Source organism: Rana temporaria, chromosome 1, assembly GCF_905171775.1.
Source record: "Rana temporaria chromosome 1, aRanTem1.1, whole genome shotgun sequence".
Classification (NCBI taxonomy): Eukaryota; Metazoa; Chordata; class Amphibia; order Anura; family Ranidae; genus Rana; species Rana temporaria.
The window spans coordinates 115,370,232-115,391,063 of NC_053489.1; the positions used below are offsets into that span (position 1 = coordinate 115,370,232).

At 44.3% G+C, this 20,832-nt stretch overlaps 1 protein-coding gene across 3 annotated transcripts in view; it reads left to right on the forward strand.

The window, feature by feature from the left end:
- The first annotated feature begins 281 nt into the window (after nt 1–281).
- Nucleotides 282–20,832, forward strand: part of RASA1 (RAS p21 protein activator 1) — a 140,788-nt gene continuing 120,237 nt past the window's right edge. The window contains exon 1 of one of the 3 annotated variants that reach the window (XM_040341806.1): nt 282–709. In XM_040341806.1, coding sequence (XP_040197740.1) covers nt 462–709 — 248 coding nt within the window. In that variant the 5' untranslated portion in view covers nt 282–461. The remainder of the gene's footprint in view (nt 710–20,832) is intronic. The other 2 variants (XM_040341813.1, XM_040341820.1) reach the window with 2 other exon arrangements.

Below are 20,832 nucleotides of genomic sequence, written 5' to 3' on the forward strand. Positions count from 1 at the left end.
AGTTATTATGGATGAAGTTCCACTTTAAGGACTGCTTCGGAACAGGTTCACATCAAAGAGTCCTGGAAGGAGTTTTCTTCGTCTTCTTTTTTTTTTTAATGGTGTACTTTTCTCCATTGTGGAAGGCTTCCATGAGGATAATAAACAAACTGCTCTGTTGGAAAAGTTTTGCTCTCAATAAAGTTATTGAGGGGGAAAAAAATCCTGCTCCAGAGCTGGCTGGTCTGCGTGCTCGAGCCTGACGCGCGGGGCCTCGAGAAAGAACGTCGCGTGAGGGGCTGGTGTGAGGCGCGTGCGGTCCCCGCCCCCTCCCCACAGCCAGCTCGGTGTGTGAGAGATAGAGAGAGAAGACCCCTGTCTGTCAGCCGACACCGGCCGGCCACCCGCCAGCCAGCCAGCCAGCCAGCAAACACACACCCGCTTCTTTCCGCCGCTGGACCGTACCTGTGTGCAGTTCAGGCATGTCGGCGGCTCCCAGCTCTCTCGGGCTGCTGACAGGAGGAGGTGGCGGGGGGGAGGCGGCACTTCTGGCCACCAGCGCCTCACTGCTGTCTCACCAGGCCTCGGACGCCTTCCCTCCGCTGCCGCCTCTGCCCTTACCCTTCGATGCCCTGGTGCTGGGCCCTGTGGAGGAAGCCGACTCCCTGGACGGACCGGAGTATGAAGAGGAGGAGGTGGAGATCCCGCTCAGTGCGCCTCCTACCAACCAGTGAGTACCTACCGACCCCCCTCCCCCACCTACCAACCAGTGAGTACCTACCGATTCCCACCAACCAGTGAGTACCTACCTGACCCTCCCCCCTCACCTACCAACCAGTGAGTACCTACTGACCCCTACCCCCCACCTACCAACCAGTAAATACCTACTGATCAGTTTGTACACCCCAAGCTGGCAGTGTTACAGGGCACACACACACCCAGCCTGCCTCCCTTCCTGTCAGCAGAGCCCCCCCATCCATACTACAGGGGCTGGTCTGCTGGGCCAGGATATAGACAGGTCATTCCCAACTCCAGTCAGGATCACCTCTGGGAATGACACATAAACATACCTTAGTCCCCTCCCCTGCACACCGCAGCAGTCAGATGTCTGTTTTCTTCTTCTGCCCAAAAGATCCCTCCATGTTATCCTGTGTGTCCATCTACACACTGACTGCGCAGGTTGGAGCTGCTGTACTAACAATCCAATGTTAGTACAGCAACCATCCCCCTTTCATTGTGCTCTGATAGGAGGACCACCCACACCAGAACACTCTGATCAACGCCCTCAGCCATTGGCCGAAAGTGATGATCGGGAGCTGGTTGTCAGTCCATTTTTTACTCCAACACTTCATGTTTCTGATATGTGTCTGCTGTACCATGTTCTTGTATGAGAAAGTATCCTGTTCTCTTTGTATTGATTCCTTTATGTAAAATCCCTGGTGTTCTCGCTAGACCCCTTGCTCTCCTATAAAAAAAAAATGACCACTCTATGCAGGAGAGCACAATGTGGTCAGTTCTCTGGCTATGCTGGGAACTGAGTGTACTCTTCTCCAAAGATCCTGACACGCCCCCGCTGCACAGCCATTCACTGGGAAGCTCAGTATGCTGCTGCTTCTCCTCCCCCCCCCCCATCTCTTATGCCGCTGAGAACAGAGGGACTGTGTTCACATATATATATATATATATATATATATATATATATATATATATATATATATATATAGTGTGTGTATATGTTTTCCCTTTCATTTTTATTTTAAAGTGGAGGTTCCCCCCGAAAAATCAATTTTTAACATTAGATTGGGCCTAATTACGGGAAGCAGAATCGGGTGTTTTGATTAAATTAATGCAGTACTTACCGTTTTAGAGATAGATGTTCTCCGTGGCTTCCGGGTATGGGCTGCGGGACTGGGCGTTCCTATTTGATTGACAGCCTTCCGACCGTCGCATACAGCGTGTCACCAGTTTCCGAAAGTAGCCGAACGTCGGTGCCCAGGCGCCGTATAGCGCCGCACCGACGTTCGGCAACTCGTGACGCGCTGTATGCGACGGTCGGAAGGCTGTCAATCAAATAGGAACGCCCAGTCCCGAAGACCATACCCGGAAGCGGCGGGAGAAGATCTATCTCAAAAAAGGTAAGTACTGCATTGATTTTAATCAGAAGTGGCAGAGTAGGACCTGGAGAGGTGCAAGGGCCACATGAAATAGCCTGGAGGGCCAGATTCGGCCCGCGGCCTTGTGTTTGCCACCTATGCCCTAGAGAATAAAATGGCGATTGTTGCAATACTTTATGTCACACCGTATTTGCGCAGCGGTCTTACAAGCACACTTTTTTTGGGGAAAAAATACACTTTTTTAAATAAAAAAAATAAGACAACAGTAAAGTTATCCCAATTTTTTTTAGTATTGTGAAAGATAATGCGCGTTTTCCTGTCCCCTAACTTTTTTTAGCTGGCTCCTAGATTCCCAGCAAATTTGTCAAACCCTGTCAAACTATAACTGACCCCAGCAGCAGATTGCAAATGCATTGCGATGGAAATGGGGTGTAGGAAGGTGTCTCACGTACTGCATTTATGTGTGGTCCTGTCTAGGGATGCATGGATAAGGAGAGGTACTTACTTTACACCCACCTCTCCATCTGTGTGACGGCTCACCCCTCCTCTCCACATATATCCGGGTTTCTTATTTGTGCACACACGTTGCGGGTTCAGAAGCCCGCTCAATTTTAATGGTCTGCTGTACCCACAAGAAACGCTGTGGGGGAAAAAAAGTCCCAGAATGTTTTTAAGCCTAGGTTGATACTTGTGTGGTTCCTGCAGCGCGTCCATGCTCGTTCCTGCAGCAGCAACCATGCAGGTATCGCTAATCCTGATGACACTCACTGGAAATCGCTTCTGCATTGGGATTCACACTGCACTTGCGCTTTCCGTATGGGCTGTGATTTCTGAAATGCTGCAGGGACCTTTTCCCTGTGTTTCAAGAGGCACAGCAACCCATTGAAATGAATGGGATGCTGTGCCCATGCAAATCTCACTTCTCAGGACCTAGCCTAAAGCAGAACTAAACCCTTCTATCATTTTCAGCCAAGGAAGCTGCCATCTGTCTCTGTTTGATCTGCAACTGCCGTGATGCTGCACATGTGATCGGTAATGACACCAGCCATTTGATGGGTTGACAGTTTGGTTGAGAGCATTAACAAATGTAACAGTTGGCAGTAACAGTTTTTTGAAACTGTAAAATCAGTGGGTTTAGTTCTCCTTCAAAGCGGAGCTAAAGGGTGAATACTTACCTGTCCAACAGTCACTTGCTGGCATCTTCTGTTTTCCAGTCTTCAGGCCTTTTCATTGGCTGGCAAGGGATGACTTCAGTACTGCGCAGTCATCCCGCCACAGAGACCGGCCTGGCGTTTTAATCTGGCCTTCACAGCTCAGTTTACAGTGCCAGAGAAGCGAGCAGAAGAGACTTTGCAATAAAAGCCTGCCTGCTCGCTATCTCTTACAACTTCAGCTCAGCTTCAATCAGCATTTGTGGGCGGTTAAGAGGAGAGGTGTTGACTCCTTACTTGCTGTTTTAGCCCTGGTGCGATTTGACATGTCAGATCGGTGGCATTTGCAGGCAATGGCACCGTCCTAATCGGTGCGACGCCGCATTTGCGGCGCGCTGCACCGATTTAAAAATGCCGTTTATGTACTACTTTTTGCGATTTTTGGCCCGCGATTTATATTGACATCTGTGCGGAAACCTGGACAGTGGAAACGCCCACAAAATGACCACATTTTGGAAAGCAAACTCTCCCAACGTATTTTCTACAAGGCATAATGAGTCTTTTGGAATAGGTTTTTTTTTTTGCAAAATGTGAAAATAAAGTGTATTTTTTCAGCAGTCAATAAGATGTTTCTAACATATAGCATGGACATACTTGGACGTATACCCCAAAACATGTTTTGCTACTTCTATTGAGTGTGGGGATATCGCATATGTAAGACCTTTTCAATGTTTGGACTGTTTATGTACCTGGAATTGTATCTTCTGTATCACAAAAGCAACTTGCTGCATAGAAAACAATATACTGTAATGATTGCCTCTCTATGAGTAGGCAGTGAATATAGCATGGTGTAGCTTCACCTACAGCAGTCCCTATTCCTAAAAGCCAAACAGACCTAATACAAGTGCATCTCAAAAAATTCGAATATCATCAAAAAGTTAATTTATTTCAGTACTATAATTCAATTAAAGAAGTGAAACTCCAATATTGTATAGATTCATTACACACAGAGTGGTATATTTTAAGCATTTGATTATGGCTTACAGCTGGTAAAAACACCAAATTTAGTATCTCAGAAAATTTAGAATTTTTTGAAAAATTGGGCTGCAACTAACAATTATTTTCATAATCGATTAGTTGGCCGATTATTGTTTCGATTAATTGGATAATAGCCTAAAAAAAAAAATTTACATTGTAAAAAAAATTTGGGCCAAATTGTTGTTGGGCAGATTACAAAATACAAATTGCTGCAAAAACACATTACATGCTTTTCTGCAGCTTTTCCATTAAAGTATATTAAACAAAAAAAAACAAAATGGCACCGTTTTGCGTTAAAAAGTCCTTGCACTTTCCAAATACGCAGCAGCTAAAAAAAAAAAAATCATGGATGTGAACGTGTCCTATAGGAAAATATATAAATGAACTGTAGTGTGTTTCTGCAAAAAGCACCAAAACACAGAGGTGTGAACCCAAGCCTGAGATGTTTAGTAACATAATGGGGGTTAAAAAAAAATAAAGTACAAAAAGAACAAATAAATGCTACTGTAAGGGGTTCATCTTTTTTTACCGTGGGACAGTGAAAGTAATATTTACTGTAGCGATTAGCTTTTTTGTACTATAAAGGGCTAATTTTAGTTGTTTAACCCCATTATGTTACTGGCCGATTAATCGATTATGAAAATTGTAATCGATTAATTTCATAATCGATTAGTTGTTTCGGCCCTAGTGAAAAAGTTAAATTCTGTAGACTCATGGTGTCACACTCTAACCGGCTAAATCACTCAAAACACCTGTAGAGGTTTCCTGAGCCTTTAAAGCCGGGGTTCCACCCAAAAATGGAACTTCCGCTTTTCGGAACCCTCCCCCATCCGGTGTCAAATTTTGGCACCTTTCAGGGGGGAGGGGATTGCAGATACCTGTTTAAGAAAGGTATTTGCACCCACTTCTGGGCATAGACTCCCGTGGGAGTCACTTCACTTCCCCCCCACATCCCCCCCCCCCCTGCCATCTCCTAGGAAACACACTGGTCCCAGGAGAGAGCAGGGACCAGTGAGGGCGCGCCAGGCTACTCGCACATGCGCTGTAGGGAATGGGGCAGTGAAGCTGCAACTCTTCACTTCCTGATCCCTTCACCGAGGATGGCGGCAGGGGCAGCCGAGAAACGAGCGATTGATTGGCCTCGGGTACCGACATCGTGGGCGTGCTGGACAGGTAAGTGTCCATTTTTTAAAAGTCAGCAGCTGCAGTATTTGTAGCGGCTGGCTTTTTAAAAAAATAAATAAATTTCGGGTGGACCTCCGCTTTAAATGGTTTCTCAGTTCAGTAGGTTACACAATCATGGGGAAGACTGCTGACTTGACAGTTGTCCAGGAGACACCTTCCACACAAGTTAAGTCGCAAAAGTTCATTGCTAAAGAAACTGGCTGTTCATAGTGCTGTATCCAAGTATATTAATGGACATTTGAGTGGAAGCAAAAAGGGTGAGTGAGAAACTTATATAGCGCAAACAAATGCGAACTTAATCGCCTCAAGGCATAAGCAACAGGGATAACCGCAGCTGTGGGAGGATTGTGATGCAAAGGCCATTCAAGCATTTGGGGGAGATTCACAATGAGTGCACTACAGCTGGTGTCAGTGCTTCAAGAGCCACCACATACAGATGTATCCAGGACATGGGCTACAACTATTGCATTCCTTGTGTCAAGCAAACCCTGAACCAGAGACAACGTCTTTCCCGGGCTAAGGAGAAAATGGACTTGACTGTAGCTCAATGTGCCTCAAGCCTCGTACACACCAGGGCTGTGGAGTCGGAGTCGAGGAGTCGGAGTCGGGGGAAATTTTGGGTACCTGGAGTCGGCAAACAATGCACCGACTCCGACTCCTATACTAAATTTAGATTGGAATAAAAAAAAAAAAAAGCAAGTTTAAATGTCCCAATTCACAAAAAGTTATAATTAATGACTTCTCTACTGAAAGAATAAAGACCAATGCATGCAGTGCCTCACGTAACCGCAAAACAAACACGTTAAGTGACCGTGAAGAAGCATGCTTTTCATGTGCTTCACTATATGGCACGTAACGCACAATTAGGAGCTGCAATACTTATACTTTCCATAGTGTTGTGTTCTGCTTTTACAGGGAACGCAGCATCCATGTGTAACCTAGCCTCTCACTGATAAGGGATTAAATAAATATGTTTTTTGCAGGACTAGAGAGTGAGACACTTGTATAAGTGAAGGGAATGGAGGGCCAATAGTTCAAGACTGAAGCTGTAAACCATTGGAAAAACTGCTGTCATTTAGCTAAGGCTATAAAAACTTGTAAACTCCGATTGTTAGCTTAAACTTTAAACATGACTATGGGATTCTCCTAGGAAAATCATGTTTTAGAATAAAAAAAACTTTGTTTTCATTGTGTTTGTCTTTTGCTTAAACTGTGCAATACAGTAGACTGTTGGCTTCCCAGCCAGTAGTCCTGTGGTAGGTTGCGTTTCTTTCCCTCAAGGAATGTATAAAATACATTTGCATATTAATACAGAGGAGTCGGAGTCGGAAGTACATAAAACTGAGGAGTCTGAGTCGGAACATTATCTACCGACTCCACAGCCCTGGTACACACGCATGGGTTTTCTCAGCAAGAAAACTGCTGGCAGAGCTTTCTTGCCGAGTAAACCGTGCGTGTGTACGAGGCTTTGAATCTAGACGAGACTAGCTCTCTATTTTCTCTTTGTGATTCTCGGCAGTGTTTTCCTGCCGAGAAACCCGAGCGTGTGTATACTTACCTGTCTCCATGGAAACCCGCGCATGCTCGAAATGACTTGGACGCATGCGCGGTAGCTTCCAAGGCATAGGTAGGGTGAAGCAAGATGGCGGCGACGGCATCGAATGTGATGAGCGCATGCTCGTCGTTAGTCGATGACGTCACCGTGTTCGTGCCATTCAAAAGAATGGCGGTTCTTTTGAATCGTTCGTCTGTACACTTAGCCGGCAAGAATATCTTGCCAGGAATCTTCATTTTGTCTGCAAATATTAACCGCTTAAGGACCGCCGCGCGCAAATTACGTCGACAGAATGGCTCGGACAGGCAAATGGGGATACAGGTACGTCCCCTTTAATTTGCTGCCGTGTGGTCGCACGCCTGCCGGAGGCACGCCTGCCGGAGGCACGCTCGCGACCCTGTCGTGGGCTCTGTGCCTGCGGGACCCGCAGACTCTATTTCCGCCGGTCTCCCGCTATCTTGTCAGGGAGCTGAAAAACGGGGAGATGTCAGTGTAAACACAACATCTCCCCATTCTTCCTAGTGACATGTCACTGATCGAATGCTCCCTCTCATAGGGAGCAGCGATCAGTGATGTCACTCGTAGGCACGCCCCCCTAACATTTCGAATCGCTCCCTAGGACACACTTAACCCCTTCAACGCCCCCTACAGGTTAACCCTTCACTGCCAATTTTACAGTAATCGGTGCATTTTTATAGCACTGTTCGCTGTAAAAATTATAATGGTCCCAAAATGGTGTCAAAAGTGTCCGATGTGTCCGCCATAATGTCACAGTCACGATAAAAATTGCTGAACGCCGCAATTGCTAGTAAAACAAAAATTATTACTAAAAATGCCATAAAGCTATCCCCTATATTGTAGACGCTATAACTTTTGCGCAAACCAATCAAAGCTTATTGCGTTTTTTTTTTTTTTTTTTTACAAAAAAATATGTAGAAGAATACGTATCTGCCTAAACTGAGAATTTTTTTATATATTTTTGGGGGATATTTATTATAGCAAAAAGTAAAAAATTGAATTTTTTCAAAATTGTTGCTCTACTTTTGTTTATAGTGCAAAAAATAAAAACCGCAGAGGTGATCAAATATCACCAAAGAAAGCTCTATTTGTGGGAAAAAAAAGCGTCAATTTTGTTTAGGAGCTACGTCGCACGACCGCGCAATTGTCAGTTAAAGCGACGCAGTGCCGAATCGCAAAAAGTGGCCTGGTCTTTGGCCAGCCAAATGATCCTGGGCTTAAGTGGTTAAAGATTCTAACTACCAGCAAAAAGAGCACTTGTCATTTCAGATCCATCATGGCAGCGCCTGTTAGCGGGGCATCCACTCACCTTCTGCCGCCACGTCCCTCACCTTGTGTCACTGCTGCATCACCAGCCAACGCATTAAAGTGAATGGGACTGTCGGCGAGTCAACAGCAGGTCAGAGGAGGACACGCTGGTGGTGAGGCACATTGAATGAGGTCCAGTGTGAAATTTCTACAGTCATTGATGATTTGGGGAGTCATGTCATCTGCTGGTGTTGGTCCACTGTGTTTTATCAAGTCCAAAGTCAGCGCAGCCGTCTACCAGTTAATTCTAGAGCACTTCATGCTTCCCTCTGCTGACCAGCTTTATGGAGATGCTGATTTTCATTTTCCAGCAGGACTTGGCACCTGCCCACACTGCCAAGAATACCAATACATTGTTTAATGATCATGGTATAACTGTGCTTGATTGGCCAACAAACTCGTCTGACCTAAACCCCATAGAGAATCTGTGAGGTATTGTCAAGAGGAAGATGAGACGCCAGACCCAACAATGCAGACGAGCCGAAGGCCGCTATCAACAACCGGAGCTGTCGGCAACCTGGGCTTCCATAACGCCTCAGCAGTGCCACAGGCTGATCGCCTCCATGCCATGCTGCATTAATGCAGTTATTTATGCAAAAGGAGCCATGACCAAGTATTGAGTGCATACTGTGCTTTTCAGTAAGCCAAAATTTCTATATTAATCTAAAAAAATATATTTATTGGTCTTGTGAAACATTCTCATTTTTTGTGATTCTGAATTTTGGGTTTTCACTAGCTGTAAGCCATAATCATTCAAATAAATGCTTGAAATATATCACTCTGTGTATGATGAATCTATAGAATTGAATTACTGAAATGTAATTTACTTTTTTGATATAAAGTATTGTCTGTCACTCATCTCTCGTGCATACACAACATTTTTTTCTGGGGTCTTTGACCGGTTTGGGTGGGAAGGATAAGATAATATTTGTAAACTTATGATGGATGGCGTATGATATGTAAATGAGCAATTTTTCTTGTAGGAGTGAATGGATTTCTTGGTTGTCGGGTAGAGTTACATAATTTGATCACATAATTCACATTTAATCAGGGTAAAATATTGGCGTATAGATTTCTGTTTTTGCCTGAATGCCTGGTTGCGCTGTAAATGGGAAGATAACTGCTGCTGAATTAGAGGAAAGCCATAAAGGATTTGAAAATGCCCCAGGGTCACTAACCCTTTATGGCTGATGTGACACCCCTTTACTTGTATTTGGCCTTTCATTTGGGTGTGCTGCACTGCTGGTTCTTGCCACTTCACCAGGATGTACAGTGCCCGCTTGCCGCTGTTCAGTATACCGGATTATTTTTGTTGGAGCCCTTTCCTCTGAATTGGTTACTGAACCGCTGCTCTCCACAAGTTCATATTCAGAATCCAAATCTGTCAGTGAGAGTTCTATACTACTACTGTCATCTGTCATTCTCAGAATCTGGAAGGCCCCCTTGCTTGTGTACATTTTTTGGACATGGCATTTAGTTGAAGATGGCTCTGGTGACACTGCTGTTTTTGACCATGATCAAGTACAGGTATGATGGTGACGTTGGCGCAGATGTTGATGGCTGCACGGATGACACTGTACTTGTTTAACCATGATCAGGTTCTGCTGTGATGATGACATTGGTACAGGTGTTTTATAGTGGCACTGGTATCGTTTTAATAGTAATCGGGTACTAGTACGACTGTGACACTACTACAGATGTTGGCTGCACTGATGACACTGTACTGGTTTAACCATGATCAGGTACTGTTTTGTCGGTGACATTGGTACAGATGTTGATGGCTGCACTGGGGACACAATGGATGGTTGCTCTGGTGTGTGACAATTGCTGTTGTGGTTGCAATCGGGGCACTGCAGATGGCTGCACTGTGTTTTTTGTAGAGTAAAATCGCAGAATTACTCAGTTGAGCACAGATCCGCTTTGTCTCCTCTTACTCTGCTGTCTGTGTGAGGGGAAACGGTTGATAGTTATAGCACGCAGCCTTTGTGATCACTGTGATGGGTCACTGCGATCACATTGTAAAGGGCCAATTTTATTTTGTGCTTTTTTTCAGTTCCTTCTGTAACAGTCTTTATGTGAACATAAAACTACAGGCAAAGTTGACATTTTATTTTGGCCATACTAGCAAATAGTGTTGTGTTTTTTTTTTTTTTTTTTTTTTTTTACACTCGTCTCCTGGCCTGTTATGATGCGGTCATGGCCCGCATAGCTGGCTTTTTTCTGTATAGTGGGGGGCTGGCGTCTTCTAAGTCACTCGCACGAAAACCTCTGGAGCTCTTCTAGCTTTAAGCAGCTACCAGCTGGGTCCTTTCCTTCAATATGATCAGCGTCTTCCCTGCCCTGACTTTTCTATCACTCACATGGGGAAGGAAACTCTGCATCTCTACTAGCTCTGGACAGCTAATAGTGGTGGCTCCTTGCCCCAACCTGGCTGCCAATCATCAAGGCTGGGATGGTTTGGGGGTGGCAATAAACTGTGCATTAGCACTGCATCCTGTACTTTTGTAAAGCAAGCCCTGTCAGTTTACAATAGGGAAGAAGGACCAGGAAGATCTACCAGTTAGCTCTAGTAAATGCAGTGAATTACTATGGCGCTCAGTAAAAATGTAAATTGTATAATAAAAATAATAATCCATGAGGTGGAGTTCACCTCGTTGGATTTAACGCATAATAATCTTGCACATTTTATAAAGTCGCTGAATTCATGAAGTTCAGCTTTAATGTGTTTATTAACCCTAACGTTGAACTTCTCTGTTTTGTTCCCTTTTGGCCTTGTCAATATATAATCAGAAGAATTTTTTAAATTCTTTAAATTTGTATAAGAAGTGCAGGAAAATGCCTGTTGCTTCTGACAGAATTCTTGCAAGCTGCTGAAACTACAGCTTCTGCAAGTGAAACATGATCTTTGAATGGAGGGGGTTTACCTTTCAATCATCCACTCGTCCTCCATTCGTAGATCTTGTAAAATAAAAAATCGGATTGAGGCACTAGGACTTTCATGGTACCCTATGAACTCCCAACACAATGATTTTTAAGAAAATATAAAAATGTTTATTACATCAATTATTGTTAAAAATTCACCCATGTCGGGCAAGTAAACTCTAATAAAACATATTCCTCTAATAAAGATTGGACATTAGATAAGGTGTCTCCCTGATCATGAAGGACCCCAGTCAACATGGTTCCAATCTCACACTTCACATGTTTCGCGTCATGCCTGCTTCTTCTGGAGTTTTGTTCATGAGGAATATTGATCTATACGGAGAATACAAAACAACAATATAAAGAAGACGCATAGAAACATATTTCAGATCATTTATATGCGCTCAAGAAGCACAGGTACATATTGTATTGAAAACTAAAAATAAGCAGAAACAGACCCTGGAAATCCCCAATCAATACCAAAAAGTTGCACAAACAAGATATAGCCGTGCTCACCATAGGACCCACATCAATAACCTATGGACCTGTGAAGCCAAAATGGCGGTCTCTTGGGCGAGTGTGGGAATCGGGTAGAAGGTAAGTACGAGTAAAGATAAATTATGTAAGATTCTAAAGACTTGATACAGGTCCACAATATTAGGGGTACAGTTGTATGACCCCCTCAGATGTTTATAGTAACATAATACCAAATCATACACGCCTAAAAAGTTTTCTTGTCAAAATACAAAGGACGATCAAGTGGCTGTGGGAAAATAGACAGAGAAGAAGCTTAAGATGACAAGTTTGGTCGATTGCGCCCAAGGTTATTTAAATGAAGATAATCAAAAAGATGCATGCGTGGTTAAGCATATACAGCAAGAAGCATATTGTGGTGTTACACAGAGAAGGGGCCTCACCTAGTATTGGTCCAAACACTGATGATGTTACAGCCTCTGCCAATCCAAGCAGGCTTTTTATTCATAAATAGAATACATTGCTCGCCGTGATTGGCTCCAGGCCCAGCAAGAAGGTGGTGGTTGTTGCAATATTTTATTTCCCATTGTATTTGCGCAGCGCTCTTTCAAATGCACTTTTTTGGGGAAAAATAAAAACTATATATATGAGGTACAGCGCTAAGTGAAAAAACGTGATGAACCAATTGTAAAAAACAAATATTGATAAATGGCTAAACATGAGTTAAACCAATATGACAAATGGATACAAAATAAATATGTACATAAAAAGATAAAGGAAAACTGAAAAAAAAAATTCCAAAATTAGTGAATGGAAATAAGCCAAAACGAGGCAGAAAGTCCATATACTGTGATTCACATCGGTGCATATAGGTTGAATGTGTAAAGAGAGATCTTCTTCCACCAATAGGACACCCAAATAGTGGTAATGTAATCTCCTTACCAGAGGTGGGTGACCGTTATTACAGCGGTCTCTCTAGGCACAGGGATTTAAAGTCTCCCAAATACACTCACCCCAAACGGTCTTTTTTTTAGGCAAAGTCTCCAAACTAGACTCACTCCAGATGGTCGTTTAAAGCATAGGGCGATGATTCAATGTAATAGAATCACAATGGCACACTAACTTGCTAGTAGCAATGAACAGATCCCCGTTCGTTCATTCGTTCTCCACTCAATATCACAATAGCACAGGCAGTGTGATATTGGAGTGGAGAACTTACAACAGACTTCCAGATAAAACCCTGTCTAAATACAAAGTCCTTTCCTCTCTCTCCTTGCTTTGAGTGACAGGTTATTTACATATCTAGCTTGGACATGTTTATCATATGTTATGTTATGTTTATCATATGAGGTGATCCACAGGTCATTGTATATTACCAGGATGTGTTATGTGGGGGAGGGGTGGATTTCTCACTTTTTATACTGTGGATCACCTCATATTATGATTAACATAACATATGATAAACATGTCCAAGCTAGATATGTAAATAACCTGTCACTCAATGCAAGGAGAGAGGAAAGGACTTTGTATTTAGCAGGGCTGTGGAGTCGGTAGATAAATACTCCGACTCCTCAGTTTTATGTACTTCCGACTCCGACTCCTCTGTATTAATATGCGAATGTATTTTATACATTCCTTGAGGGAAAGAAACGCAACCTACCACAGGACTACTGGCTGGGAAGCCAACAGTCTACTGTATTGCACAGTTTAAGCAAAAGACAAACACAATGAAAACAAAGTTTTTTTTATTCTAAAACATGATTTTCCTAGGAGAATCCCATAGTCATGTTTAAAGTTTAAGCCAACAATCAGAGTTTACAAGTTTTTATACCCTTAGCTAAATGACAGCAGTTTTTCCAATGGTTTACAGCAGGGCTCAAAATTTCAAGTCCTGAGCTACTAGCCAGGCCTCAAGAGTTACTCGCCACCAGTTGCCCCACCTAATTCATACACTGCCCTGCGCCTAATTGCACCTGTAAACGCGCCCTCATAGATTATCTCATGGAATGACAATGTTTTATGCAGAATCAAGTTACAAAATTAAATATTACCAACAACAACTTTAACAAAATGGGACAGGGCACTGGGGGCAGACCAGAGGGACAGGGCACTGGGGGCAGACCAGAGGGACAGGGCATTAGAACTGGGTCTCTTCCCCATTCTCTTGCTGTCTCCTCTGCAACTCCCATCCATCCTCTCTCGCTCTCCCATTCATCTCATCATCAGGAGCCTGTGTGTGCGGCTCCACGCTTGCATGTCCCCACTTCCCCCTTTTATTCAGGCTGGCAGAGAGGAGAGGAGCTGCAGCACAGCGGGAGGGAGTACAATCCAGCGCTGAGATCCACACAACTGCACAGCCATTGACACCATAGCACAGCGCACACTGACAGCGCACAGCACACATTGAGACCAGTCTGTTCACAGTGCTCAGGCTAAACTGTTGGACACTTACATAGAGCACAAGGAGAAGAAAACTGCACAAACTAGAAGGCTGCCGCTCTCATGTCAGGGCAATTAACTCTCAGTGAGCGCTGCACCGGAGTGGTAATTTTGGCAATCCTCCACCTCACTCATTACTTTCTGCTCTCCAGCTACATTGGTCGGGGCCCGGGGGAGGGGGGCAGGCTCAGAGAGGTCATACTGTTAGGTCCCATGGCTTAATGAGAATTGTAAGGAGAGCACCTGTGTACTGCTCTGCCTGGCTCACCAGACTACTTTTCCCGAGCATGCACCTTTCCTCTTCGGCCGCCAATCTCATCGGGACTCTAAGTGTAGGCACAGATTGGAGGAAGATTGGTCATGCAGCCCAATCATCACTCGCCCCCAGCTTAAATCCACTCGCCAAATGCTAGTAGGCGAGTGGAAATTTTGAGGGCTGGTTTACAGCTTCAGTCTTGAACTATTGGCCCTCCATTCCCTTCACTTATACAAGTGTCTCACTCTCTAGTCCTGCAAAAAACATATTTATTTAATCCCTTATCAGTGAGAGGCTAGGTTACACATGGACGCTGCGTTCCCTGTAAAAGCAGAACACAACACTATGGAAAGTATAAGTATTGCAGCTCCTAATTGTGCGTTGCGTGCCATATAGTGAAGCACATGAAAAGCATGCTTCTTCACGGTCACTTAACGTGTTCGTTTTGCGATTACGTGAGGCACTGCATGCATTGGTCTTTATTCTTACAGTAGAGAAGTCATTAATTATAACTTTTTGTGAATTGGGACATTTAAACTTGCTTTTTTTTTATTTTTTTTATTCCAATCTAAATTTAGTAGGAGTCGGAGTCGGTGCATTGTTTGCCGACTCCGACTCCAGGTACCCAAAATTTCCCCCGACTCCGACTCCTCGACCCCGACTCCGACTCCACAGCCCTGGTATTTAGACAGGTTTTATCTGGAAGTCTGTTAATTTTCACTGAACAATAAAGGAAGATTGCTCAGACCTGGATTAACTCTGTGTGGCAAGACTGGGCACAGATGATAGGAAATCTTATACTCTACATTGTGACATCAAAAAAATAAAAATACAATTTTTTGTTTACATCCACTTTAAGTTGGCCCTTTTATTTTTTTAATAATATGAAAGATGTCATGCCAGTGAGCATCTAAATCAGTGGTCTCAAAGTACCGGCCCGCGGGCCATTTGCGGCCCGCGGACCAGTTATAAATGGCCCTCAGGCAGGGTGGAAGTGAGGGGAGCAAAAAAAAAAAAATTTTTTTTTTTTTTTTTTTTTTGAGCTGGAGCCATCTGGTGGTGAGCCGTTGGTATTACAAGTTATTACCACCAGATGTGAGCTGGCGCCATCTGGTGGTGGCCGTTGGTATTACAAGTTAAGCATTACAAGTTAAACAGCAATTCTAATGTCATTTTACACTATTTTCACTGCCATATTCTTCCCTCTAAAGAAAACCCCCAAACATTATATATATTTTTTATCCTAACACCCTAGAGAATAAAATAGCGATCGTTGCAATACTTTCTGCTACGCCGTATTTGCGCAGCGGTCTTACAAGCGCACTTTTTTGGGAAAAAATTACACTTTTTTTTAATTAAAAAATAAGACAACAGTAAAGTTATCCCCATTTTTTTTAATATTATGAAAGATAATGTTACGCCGAGTAAATTCATACCCAACATGTCACGCTTCAAAATTGTGTCCGCTTGTGGAATGCCGACAAACTTTTTTACCCTTTTAAAATCTTCATAGGCGACGTTTAAAAAAATCTACAGGTTGCATGTTTTAAGTTACAGAGGAGCTAGAATTATTGCTCTCACTCTACCAATCGCGGCGATACCTCACATGTGTGGTTTGAACACCGTTTACATATGCGGGCGCTGCTCACGTATGTGTTCGCTTCTGCGAGCAAGCTCGTCGGGACGGGGTGCGTTTTCTGGCTCCTAACTTTTTTAGCTGGCTCCTAGATTCCAAGCAAATCTGTCAAACCCTGACTTACACCAGTGCTGGTGGTAATAATGCGCTCGCTGACACCAGTGCTGGGGGTTAATAATGTGTTCGCTGACACCAGTACTGTTGTTTTTGAAGTTTGAAAGTTTGCATGCGGCCCCCCATGGCATATGAAAACTTGTCTTGTGGCCCTCAGGTAATTTGAGTTTGAGACCCCTGATCTAAATGATTCAAAGAAGGGTTTTGAGATAGTGCTGTGGTCAGAGTAGAGCTGCACGATTAATCGTAAATAAATCGCGATCTCGGTTCACACCCCCCCCCCCCCCGACGATCTCCAGTCCGGATGACCCGCGATTTTTTGGGTGCGGCCATAGGAAAGTCCCCGGCTTTAGCCTAGCTCCGGAGCGCGGCCATCTTGGTACACCCGGCGGCGGCTGTCTCGTCAGGAAGTGACGTTTCGTCGCCGCCATCTTGCTCCACCCCACACTCCTGTACAATAATGTTAGTTGGAAGGGGGGCAAGCGAACATCTTGTTACACCCAACAGTAATAACTTTCACAGTTGTTTTTCCAACACAAAACAGAGCTTATATGCTTTAAATAAAGTATATAAAAATCTGACAGGCTGTTTACATGTTACATTTTAAAAGCAGCAGCAAACCTTACATGCTTGCTAATGTGACAGAATACCTCTAATTTTTACATTTAGTTAAATGTGAAAATCAGAGCGGTTCTTTCACATTAGCAATTGTTAGGTCAGCAGGTTTGCTGCGGCTTTTAAAATGTAACGTGGAAACAGCCTGTCAGGCCGGGTACACACGGACAAACATGTATGGTGAAAGCGGTCCGTCGGACCGTTTTCACCATACATGTCTGCCAGAGGGCTTCTGTACGATGGTTGTACACACCATCGTACAGAAGTCCGCGCGTAAACAATACGCGGGGCGTGTCCGCGGTGTCGCCGCGTCGATGACGCGGTGTCGCCGCGACAATGACGCGGCGACGTGGGCGGCCCGCCTTTAAAATGCTTCCACGCATGCGTCGAAGTCATTCGACGCATGCGAGGGACGGCGGGCGCCTGGACATGTACGGTAGGTCTGTACTGACGACCGTACATGTCCGAGCGGGCTGAATTCCAGCGGGCTGTTTTAAAACAAGTCCAGGAATATTTGCCCGCTGGGAAAAGGCCCGGCGGGCAAATGTTTGCTGGAATTCGGCCCGCTCGCGCCCACACACGACCAAACATGTCTGCTGAAACTGGCCTGCGGGCCAGTTTCAGCAGACATGTTTGCTCGTGAGTATGGGGCCTCAGATTTACATATACTTTATTTAAGCACATAAGCTCCGTTTTGTGTTGAAAATAACTTTAAAGTGGTAGTATACTGTGTACTACCACTTTTACCTACAGGTAAGCCTATAATAAGGCTAACCTGTAGGTATAAAGAATATCTCCTAAACCTGAACGGTTTAGAAGATATTCCCCTCGCAATGCACTGCTGACTGCATCGGCGCATGCGCAGCGGGGATCCTCGGCTAAAGGCCCGGCAGCCGCCAGACCTTGCCGGCAAGAAGTCTCCTGTGCGTGACAACATCGACACTCCAGCCACTCGCAGCGCTGGAGCGGCGATACCCGGAAGACACGACAAGGCAAGATGACATCTCCCTCGGCGTGGACTGGGTAAGTTCCCTACGACTCGTTCCAAGGTAAGTATTTCATAATGAGCTAGTATGCGGTGCATACTAGCTCATTATGGCTTTCAGGTAGGTTTAAAAAAAAACAAAAACGGGGCTTACTACCACTTTAAATAAAAAAAAATTGAGAATCGTGAGAGAATTGTGATCTTCATTTTATGCAAAAGAATCGCGATTCTCATTTTTCCCAGAATCGTGCAGCCCTAGGTCAGAGGAGACCAAAATTGAGCTCTTTGTCATTAACTTGACTCGCCATGTTTGGAGGAAGAAAAATGCTGACTATGACCCTAAGAACACATCCCTACAGTCAAGCATGGAGGTGGAAACCTGATGCTTTGGGGCTGTTTCTCTGCAAAAGGTACAGGCTGACTTTGCCACATTGAGGGGCCAATACACAGGGCCATGTATTGTAAAATCTTGGATGAGAACCCTCAGCTAGAACACGATGGGATGGGTATTCCAGCATGACAATGACCCAAAACATGCCACCAAGGCAAAAAAAGAGGGGCTCAGGAAGAAGCACATTAAGGTCAAGGCGTGGCCTAGTCAGTTTCCAGACCTGAATCCTATAGAAAATTTATGGAGGGAGCTGAAACGTTGAGTTTCCAAGATACAGCCAAGAAACCTTAGTGGATGTAAACCCTCCATACACCCAGTGAAGTGAACAGCCTCAGATGGTACACAGGGATGAACCAAATCTCCCTGCATAGGTTTTACATGTATATCTGCTGTGTTCACATTTATATATTGTTTAGAACGTTCAGATTGTGTTAGGAAATTTTCTCTTCCTGTTTAACACAGAGTGTGATGTCTGGGCATACAGCCAAGATAGCCTACTTTGCTGATTGGAGGGAAGGCACACACCCCCTCTCATCATAGGCAGAGACTCCCAGAGGTGTTTTGTAATAGGGCCTACTCTCTGCTAATCTATTTTAGCAACCTCCCCAGACAAAAGATTTAGGATGCTTTTGTCTAAAAAGTCTGAGAATTTGTCAGGAGTTATCAGGCTACTAAGAGGAACGGGTCAGGAGAGAGCTAAAACAAAATACTGCAGATATATGTGCCCAGCTCAAACTTCATGAATTGGGGTTATATCCACTTTAAGGTCCCTTTCACACGGGTCGGATCACTACCTGAACCTCCGCTTTCTCAGTGGGGATCGCTCCGCTGACACCCGCGATCTTATAGGGGCCAATGTATGTCCCTTTTTCATCTGTACACGGATGGATGAAAAAGCGGACATACGGTCCGCCCGTGTGAAAGGGCCCTAAGACTTTAGAGAAGATCTGTAAAGAGTAGACAAAATCCCTCCTAAGATGTGTGCAAACCTGGTAACCAACTGCAAGAAACGTATTACCTCTGTGATTTCTTTGTAAGTGGTCAAACGTACAAAATCTGCAGAAAACACGTGGAAATACGCTTTAAAACAGAATTTAAATCTTTAAAATTTGCCAGGTAGAATTTGACTTTAAAAATTATCTTTTGCCTAAAAACTATTTTAACTGCTTCCGGACTGCCCACCGCGCATATACTGTGGCGTGGCTGCACGAAACAACTTGCGTGTACGATGTTCGCTTCTTCTGTGTCTGGGCATCGCGCTCCCGGTGACCCGTTTCCACTGCTTCGACACAGAGGGAGAGAATTAGCAGGTACAGTGGACACTGTCTGCTGGGAACCTGGCGATCATTCATAGAGGGGCAGAACGGCGGTCTATTATTGGGGAAGAGGAAGATCTTGTGTTCCTGCTAAGCAGGAATACTTGTATCTCTCTTCCCAGTCAAACTATCCCCCACACAGGTAGCAAGCACCTAGGAGAACATATAACCTTTGAATCACCCCTGAGGTTAACCCCTTCCCAGCCAGTGTAATTTATACAGTGACAGTGCAAAAAATAAAATAATGCACTGATCACTGTATTGGTGTCACTAGCCCCCAAATAGTGTCAGTGTCAGATTTGTCCACTGCAGAGTCCAAGTCCCGCTAAAAATCTCTGATTTCCCCCCCGCCATTACTAGTAAAAATTGATCCCGTAGTTTTGTAGACACAATAACTTTTGAGAAAACCAATCAATATATGCTTATTGGGATTTTTTTAACCAAAAACATGTAGCAGAATACATATTGGCCTAAATTGCTGAATACTTTTTTTTTTTATATTGGACATCTTTCATGGCAGAAAGTGTTATATTAAAATAAACATCAGGGGTGCCCAACCTTTTTGAAGAGCGAGGGCCACTTTAGCGACTTGGTAACCAGTCGCGGGCCAGAATAAGCGGAGCAGGCAGATGACGGGTCCATGTACACTCTGCATATGCAGAGCAGACAGGGGCTCAGCCCACTCTGATCTATTGGCCCTCCAATCCGATCTGCCCAGATTTTTTTTTTTTTTTGCGGATCAAATTTGAGGTAGGTGGTGTAAATGGCCACAAATCTGTTTACATCTGTGGCTCAATAGAGGTGAACGAAGGTTCCAATTGGGTCAGACTGATTATGTCAAAGGGGCCTAAGGCTGCTTACACACTGATGCGCTGTGGTATACCCACACCGCGGGTGCAGTACAGTGCACCTTTTGGCTTTCCTGCGGGTTAGCTGCACTTTGCCATAGACTTCTATTATATCCTGCAGGTGTGGTGCACTTTCTGAAGTGCACCAACCCACAGGTAATAGAAGTCTGTGTCTCAGTGCAGCTAACCCAGATGTGTTCTGCACTGCACCTGCAGATCAGTTTGAAAGCAGCCCAGTAACCACTGCAGAACAGATATGCCCATATATACACTTGTGAGGCATATGCTTCAATTAAATTCTTCTTGCTTGGTTAATGCTGTGTTAGAGGGAAGGTGATTTCAGGTGTGACTCATTCCTCGGCTAACAGGCTGTTGAAATGTTAATTGATCTATTGTGTGTGTGTGTGTGTGTGTGAAGGAGACCTGTGTTTACTGTTACTGTGATTAGAAGGGGCTCATGTTAATTATTCTGATTGCTTCATTGTGGT